The sequence below is a fragment of the Cotesia glomerata genome, linkage group LG10, assembly GCF_020080835.1.
Source record: "Cotesia glomerata isolate CgM1 linkage group LG10, MPM_Cglom_v2.3, whole genome shotgun sequence".
Classification (NCBI taxonomy): Eukaryota; Metazoa; Arthropoda; class Insecta; order Hymenoptera; family Braconidae; genus Cotesia; species Cotesia glomerata.
Window position 1 is genome coordinate 5283435 of NC_058167.1, and position 9063 is coordinate 5292497.

The window sequence follows — 9063 nt, forward strand, 5'->3', positions numbered from 1 at the left end:
TATGGAAATCCCTAAATTTGGAGGGTTTCTAAAATCTTAAATTGGAAAATTTTTAAATTAGCTTTTTAGTAAAATAAGTTAAAGCTTCGTAAAAATAGGTAATAATATTAAAAAAATAAAAAATTCAAATTATGTCAAAAGTAAAATTAAGCATTTGTGAGAAAAACATGCAAGTAGAAAAAACAGCCAACTTAAAAATGGAAATCTCTAAATAAATATATTCTTAAAATCAGAAATTAAAAAAAAGAATTCATAAAAATTTAAAAGTCTTTAGATTACCGAATAAAAAAAAGAATAATTATAAATTGAATGAATTAAAAATAAATAAACGAAAAATTTGAACATCTAAAATAAGGAAATCTTAAAAAAGAGGTTATTTAAAAATACGATCTTTAAAAATTGGAAATTACTAAATATGGAAACTTTAAAACTTTACCTCTTGAACTTAGCCAATACTAAATTCTGTAATCGTTAAAATTGGCCGTTTCTAAAATCGCTAGTTCGTGAAATCAGCCGATTCTAAACTCGGTAATTATTAAAATTGGCCGTTTCTAAAATCGGTAAATCGTAAAATCAGCCGATTCTAAACTCGGCGATTCATAATAATAGTTAATTTTAAGCCTAGATTTTACGTATTTGAGGCTATTAAAATTAAAAAATTTAGTTATTGACGAAATAATTAAAAAATAAATCTGTTATTCGTGGTGATTCGTAAATCTTTTAATAAAAATAATATATTTTTCATGTTGATATTTTTTTTATTTTAAGAATATAAAAATTTAATTTTTTAGAGGTGACCTAACGGCCAACTCTCGACATTTATAATTTTTACGAGCTTGAAAAGCTAGAAAATTGTCCTGTGGTCTATTTTTGAGCTGTTCGAGCTCCAAAGTCTGACAATACTTTTTGATTAAAAATTTTTACAAGATTTTGTTTGATAAGAAAGATAATGTCAAAGTTATTTTCAAAAAATCATTATTTATAAATATTAAAATCACTATATTTTTTATATATGATATAAAATATATATGATATACTATACATTCAATATTTCTTGTATATGTGATGTAGAAATAATCTAAGAGCGGATTTTACGACAAACCACTCCTAATAAGGATTACGTGGGTTGGTGTTGACAATGAAAAATCTTAATTTCCAAAATATAGCTCCAAAAAGCTGTGAATTTCGTAGGAATCTTTTATTTATCATGTAGAGATCATCTTAAAACAGTTTTCAAAAAATTGTACTTCCGATAGGGATTACGGGGGTGGGTGTTAACCCTTCGTACCTGTTGTGTTTTTTTTGTCTCACTTGCACTATAGCGCCGCCCTATAAGTTGAATGTTGTTGCATGAGAGAAATTCTCATAGCAACCGGCTTGAAGGGTTGAAATCTAAAATTTTAATTTCCAAACTGTAACTTCTGCAGATTCTAAATTTGGTCGGAATCTTTGTGTACGATGTCAAGTTCAGAGGATGGATTTTCTCGAATTTTAACCCCAAAATGGATTGTGGGGGCGTTAACAATGAAAATTTCTCATTTCCAATCGATAGTTTTTATGGAAAGTTTAGTTGAAATCTTTTATTTATAATGTAGAAATTATCTCGAAAAGAATCTTACGAAATTCCTCCCCCACATAGGAGTGCGGGAGTGATAATTGTCAAAAATTTAAATTTTTCAAATACAGTTCCTACAAATATAAAATTTGATAGAATCTCAAGAGAAACAGGTAAACTCGGATGGCCTCCAAGGTCAACGGATTTAAATATTTTTTTTTCTTAATAGTGATATTTTTTTACAACAATCATCTCGGGGAAGCGGCGTAAAAGTCATTGTAACGTTTTCAAAATTTAACATTACATGTAGCTATTCAGTCAACGGAGTAAGAATTTTACATACATTTTATTCTTGCTGATCACATAACCGATGAATTGTTCTTATTACGGGATCGCGAAAATGTAACAGATTAAAAGCATTCTATTCCCTAAACATATGAGATATAGAAAAGAAATTTGGCTACTTATTTTAAGAAAATTCGTAAAAAACAAGTATAAATAATTTTCTATGTATAATTGATGTTACAGAGAAAATTTTAATTAACGGCGAAATTCGTCGCACTTTTTAAGCTAGGCAGATTACGACTTCAATCATAAGACTTGCAATTACTTCAACTAAAACTTTCAATGTTCATTTAAAGTTTTTTATCTTCGTGTCAATTAATATTCATTTTTAGAAAAAAGCCACGGGAATATTATAGTGATTGCACATTGAAAGTTACAATGAATTTTATCTAGAATAATCACATGGATAAAAGATACAGGCCAATTTGATGGAAGTTTGAATCTGTACAAGTCAAAACAATACTCCAATTAAATTTCAAGTCTAGATCTAAAAATACAATTCTATGAAGCGCCCAGCGGAGCGGGCACGTAACAGCTAGTGATATAATATTTAAAGAATGTTATTTACGATTAATAAATGTACAGAAAATATAATACATATATTTAAATATACATTAATTACTAACAGTACAGATGATACAACTAGTATCGTTTTAAAAGATCAACACAAAATTAATTATAAATATAATACATAATAATAAAAATATCAGCAATATAGTACTCGAACATTTTTTAATTAGCTCTGATTGGTTCATCGTCAATTGACAATTCATGTAATTTGCCATCGTCGCCATCATCTGAAACACATTTGTTTATGGTTAAAAAAATTTATATACTTCAGGAATGAAATGTTAAATCAATGTAACAAATTAAAAAAATTTTTTCAAAAATTTTTTCGAAAATTCAAAAGTGCACGCCTCATAATCTCATTTTTCATAATAAAATCTATTAAAATAAAATATAAATACTTTTAAATCTTTCGCGCCATTGTTCACCCAGAAGAGAAAGGTACTGCCCATGTATTGTAAATGAACCTTATTTACATAGACATAGACATACAAACGGTTATTGGATTTTTAGTTTATTGCTAATTATAAATAAACTGCATTGAATTAAACCGCGATCTTCGAAAGGGCTTAGTTTTAAATCATACTAAAGCCTATAAAAATAAATGGACTTGATCAGTTAAGTTTTTTCGGCAGTTATCGTGATCACGCTGGTTTTCAAACATTCATTTGACAGCCGGATGTTCACGGAATAATTATTCAAAACATTTTTTTTATTTATTTAAAAAGCAAAATGTGTTTTAAAAATTTCATAAGTATTGAAAGTAGGGTTTTTCCGTGATATTTATATGTGAATATTGTTCTACAAAAGAGATAGAAAATAAATAGAGACAATTTTAGTTCAAGAAATCGCTTGATTGTTACAAGGCGAGTGTAGAGCACAACCTCATCCGCTTTGCTTTATGAGGCGTGCAATATTTTTATGACTTAACATTTTAAGTTTTTCATGTACTTATATATATTATATATTTACATTGAGGTGCTTCTAACATTAATAAGATAATTTCTTTCATTTTTGGTTCTATTGCGTTTTTAATGTAATAATTTAATGAAACTTTTCCTTCTTTTCGTAATTCCATAAGTTTTGAAATTCTTTTGTCAATTTTAATGTAAGAATTTTTTTTATACAATTCAAAGTTGTAACCTTTTTCCATTTTTAAATACATGTCCTCTGATTTATCACAAATTGCCCTTACTCGCTCTGTTAAAATATTAATTCAATATTATTATTGCTTCTTTAAAATATTATACCAAATAAAATTTTAAAAATATATTTGCTCAATGTTTTTTCATTTAAACATTCTAAATTAAAGTAGTTATAGTAGTTTATTTGAGAAATTTAAATATTTAAATTCATAGAATTAAAAAAAAATACATTTAAAACGAAGTAATAAAAGGGGGTTTAAGGCAATACAAGGTGTAAGGCAGGGATATCCACTGAGCCCCCTGTTCTTCAATATCTTTTTGTACGACATTAATTATGAATTCAGCAAAAAAAAAGTTGAAGGGCTAATATCCTTGGGTAGTATGCAGATGACATCGCAGCAATCGCTCCAAACGAAGCAAGCGTTCAAAAAATACTGAAAATCCTGGAAAAATACGAAACTAAAAACTCACTCAAAGTAAATACAAAGAAGACTAATGGTAGGCGACAAAAAAAGTAGCTCCACAACTAAATGGACATACGGGAAAGACATCCTGGAAGAAGTGAAAGATTTTAAATACCTGGGTTGTTGGCTTTCCAGCTGTAACATCTGGAGAAGACACACCAAGGAGATGGCAGGCAAAGCTAAGAAAGCGCTGAATGTAACTCCAGGTTTCATAGAGCGAACAAGCAGAAATACCTTTAAAGAGAGAATGTACGTTTACAATTCTTTTATAAAATCCGGGACTCTCTACGGAGTAGAGATATAGGGCTGGGAAGGTAGCAAGGAGATTCAAGGTGGTATGGCCAGTAGGTACTGTAAAACAGAGTTGGGTTTGTCAAAAAAATACCTCCAGTATATTTGGACATCCGAATGCCAGTTTAGAAAGCCTGAAACTTAAAACCAGCGATTAGAAGAAAAGAAGTTAAGCAGATATCTTCTCCTTAGCAGACGTGCTAAGGATGGATGAAAGAACAGATGACCAAAGAAGTTGCACTCCAGATAAGAGTGCAGAGTCATTCTGAACGGCAAATCCTTTCAAGAGGGGACTTCCAATCTAGTCGTGCTGTTTGGAGGAAATATTGCTTAGACAGAAAAACGAGCTGGATAAAAACAACTTGGTGTTTTTATGCCAAGGAGAAGACGAAACCCTCAGACACATATTTAGATACAGTAAGGTAATAAACAAAGCCCAAGCAGAGATGATAGAATTCATTATAAATTGACCCGGAAATAGAAATGGGGCTGATTTTGACCGGCTGATAGTGCAGACCGATTAAAGAAATTTGTCAGTTCCTTAGAAAATTCATCCGGCTATCCATGAAGAGAGGGAAATGGTTAAAAGATGCTGAGCATACGACAGTGCTCGCAGATGATGATGACGTCCAACAAATGGCAGCCAAAGATTAACATATTTTTTTTTTCTATTTTTTTCATTTCATCTTTTGTTTCCAATCACTTCGAAGAAGTGCTTTTTTATATTTTATTTTTTTTTATTGATAAGCATGTCATGAAATTTTATATACATAGGTATAAGTGAATTATTTAAATGATAGTTGGTATGAGCAGCTAAGAATTCGAAATTCACTAGCTACTAAGCAAATTATAATGAAAAATTATAAAAGGTAGTTATTTTCTACTGAACAAAGAACCAATAAATCCATCTATCATTTAAAACGATGGGAATTTTTTACAATCAACATTAACATTTATATTTTTTTATAAATTACAACTCACTCACCGGAAAATTGAAAAATATTTGGTGACAACGATCCTAGTTTACTTCCAATATGTCGATCAAAGTATTCCGAAATATTTATTGAATTATTTACATTTTCAGAATAAGAGATAAATTCAGCCAAAGGCTGCCACCATAAACGCAGAAATTTTGTGAATTGTTGCAGTCCATTAATATCGTTTGAATATTTTTCAGTGTTATCATTAATTATTACTTCAATTTGTTCAATGGCATTCTCAAATTCAATAGCTGGCAATGTCGGAATTGCAAAACTGTACTGCAAAATTTCATGATTCAAGTTTGTCAAATTGAAAGTTTTCCACTTTCTGGTCAATATCTGTCAACAAAATAAAATATAAAAATTAGTTATGAAGTATATAATTCACTTTCAAATGCCACAATGTATCTGAAGTATTGTACAGTACGAATTTCATATCAATTACATACTCTAATATAGTTAAACCAACACCCTTTCATTTCAACTCCTTTAAGGACTTCTTTTGTCGCACTGATCAATGGTATGTAACAATCACTTACAACAATTTTTAAGTTTATACGAATATTTGGTAGGTACCTAAGCAGTTCTTGCCAAATTTTTACGTATAAAGCTCTACTAGTAGAATTTAGTACAATAAATAAACTTGAATTCCCTTATAATGTGTTAAAATTGAAAATTAAAATAGTTTTTAATGTCTTTTGAAATATACACTAAAAAATTGAATAAATTTCCGAATTTTGAAAAGGATTTTTAATTAAGAAAGTGTAAATTTATAAAAAAATAAGATACGATTATGTAGTAGCTAAACAATCTTTAATTTAAAAGTTATAACTTCCTACTCTGATATTTAAATTTTACATAATTATTAAAAAAAATTTTAAATAATTACTATATCGTTTTTTCTTATATGAAAGATCATTAACTGGGAATGATTTAAATCACTTAACTGGACCTGTAAAATAATCAACGTTTATTACGTTACTTAAAAATGATGAAAGCAAAAAAAAAAATTATTACAATTTTTGGATTTTTAACAAGCAGTATTTAAGTTGAAATAAATATTTTATAAAAAAGTTTAACTAGAAATATTTGTGTTATACCTTAAATGTTGTATGTAAATAAATTTCATTAGCACTTCCAATCTTACTAAACATCGCTTTAGTTGAAAATAAACATGCTACAGAATCATCTTCTGCCTCTACTTGAATTCTAAAAATGTTATCGATTGTAGGATAATTTTTTATTGTTCGTTCAAAATCTTTCAATGATTTTGAAATATTCAATTCAGATGATTTTATTTTTTTTGAGATCGAAAATTTATTGGTGTTTTTTCTTTTATCTTCTAATTGAGAGCTATATGAAAATAAATAAAAATAAACAAATTATTTTCTTTAAAATTGAAAAAAAAAATTAAACAATGAAAAAAATTTTTAATAGATAATTAAAAAAAAAGTACTCATAAAAAAAATCTTATTTTTTTTTAATTTTCGAGGTTTTTCCAATGAATTTTAATGCTAAAAAATTACCGATACCGATGTCAGAATATTAGTAGGTACTTAAATAAGGTGATTGGCCGTATAGACTTTGAAAAAATAAGACAAAGACGTTAACAAATCTTCTAATCTATAGGGAAGCTAAAAGTTTATGTGGAAATACTATAGTATCAAAAATATTATAACTCATAACGTTAAGGTTTGATATAGACCTGGAGTACACCTACAAAAAGATCTTGAAGATTAATTGATAAAGAAGTCTCCATTTATCTTAATAATATGAAGGAACAAGTTAAACTCAAGGAATCAGAAGGCATACCAAAGAAAACAGGTAAACCAAACAGTTGAGGCAATACAATCATATAAGGGATAAATAATATTTAAAGATTATATAATTGTTAATAATTTGAAATGAAGAGAAATTTTAGACTAGGCAATCAAGAGGTAGGGAGATAAAGATTTTTTTTTAAAAGTGTAACTTACAGAATAAAATAAAAAATAATGTATTGAATTTTTAAACCTTGATTTTACGCCTGGGGGAGGGTGATTATGCTCTTTTAAGTCACCTTCATATCCATTTAATGTTTTTTCTAGTTTTGCAGTACACTTAAATTTTGATTTGTACGAAATGCATCTAAAATTTTTTTCATCTGATCCTTTTATTTCCTTATATAGCCATGGTCCATACTGATAAGAACATGAATTATTTTTTCCGGAAATTTTTATTAAATTCATATAAAAAATCTGGAAGTAAAAATAATATTGGTTTGAATAATTGAGTTATAATATAATAAGGTGATGTTCGAAAAAGTCATATGTTTATTAATAACTAATCAATTTAATCATCAAACAAAACATAGTTTGAAAAATGAAAAATGCACAAAACAAAAGAACCTTGATTTTATAAATAAAGTTATATTCGGACAAATTAGATCACAACGTCACAAGATAATATAATTATCTTCTTTGCTCAGTTAAAAAAAAAATTAGTTATTGCAGCTACAAAATGTGTAAGAAGAATATTTAAATAATTTCTTAAATTAAAAAAATTTTTTTTTTAATTTTTGTCAATAGTTTTATATTGTATATTTCTTTGTACTATTTAATGTTAATTATTTCTTATAATTATAGGGACACGAAATGAAGAACGAATATTAATTACTGCGCGATTGAGAACCTATGAGACCATTTTTAATTCAGTAAACTTCGACTATATTAATTTATATGATAAAGAAAGCTGGACGTAAGTATAAATTAACCTTCATAATTATAGACGCATTTATAATTAATTTTAATATATTTAATATTTAATAATTTAATATATAATATTTATTTTAATAGATACAATTTATGATACTAAACGAAAATGTATAATTTTTTTTTTTATTATTTTCAGTGATTTAGCAGAATGGACTGGCCTTATAAGGAGTAAATCACCCAACGAGTGCTATCATCAGTTTTGTGATTTGTATCACGAATTTAAAGTATTTATCAATCATTAGTTCGCGTGAAAATTTGTAAAATAATTTTTATTAATTATTAATTTTTTTTTTTTTTTTTTTTTTTTTTTCAGTAACACAAGAGTGCGACAAAGAGGGGTGAAAGAAATGGACATTTTAGATTTTATGGAGAATTCAATTTATACTACCATCTGCTGAAAAATCGAACACGTGTCTTTTATCGCACATTCAAAGAATGGCCTTTCCTTCTCTAAAGTAAAAAAAAAAAATTTGCTTTCTTCGTTCGTCAACGTTCCCTCAACGTTCCCTTGGCAGCTTCTACCAAGTCATTTCAGAATTTTTCTTTTAATTTTTTAAATAACTTCAGCACGTCATCGATGCTGGCATAATTACACGATTGATCCACGTTTTGGTTTATGGAGACTTTACATCTTAAGTTTACATCTTAATAACTAGGATTGATGCTTACTTATCTTAATTTCGTTTAATTGCAATCTTGCTCATTGATTGGAGTAATTATTACATTATATTTCAAGTTTTCTGTTTGAATTTTTTTCAATTATAAATAAAAAAATAATAAATAAACTTTTTTAGTTTCTATTTATTTATTTTAAAAAATTTGAAATAATAAAAATTTTTAAATATTTTATTTTCATAAAAAAAAAATAAAATTTGTTTTTGTCGACAAATAGTGTGAATATAGTAATATAAATAATAAATTATAACCAAAAAGTTGCATGGTTTATAATATTGGTGCTGTTTA

At 27.3% G+C, this 9063-nt stretch overlaps 1 protein-coding gene across 1 annotated transcript; it reads right to left on the reverse strand.

Moving 5' to 3' along the window:
• Positions 1–2620: 2620 nt before the first annotated feature.
• Positions 2621–5950, reverse strand: LOC123272929. Its single transcript, XM_044739949.1, has 3 exons — positions 5797–5950; positions 5353–5686; positions 2621–2697 (listed from the first exon to the last, which is right to left on the reverse strand). Exons 1-3 carry the CDS (start codon positions 5824–5826, stop codon positions 2633–2635), a joined length of 429 nt encoding a protein of 142 aa, XP_044595884.1. The 5' UTR covers positions 5827–5950; the 3' UTR covers positions 2621–2632.
• Positions 5951–9063: the final 3113 nt, after the last annotated feature.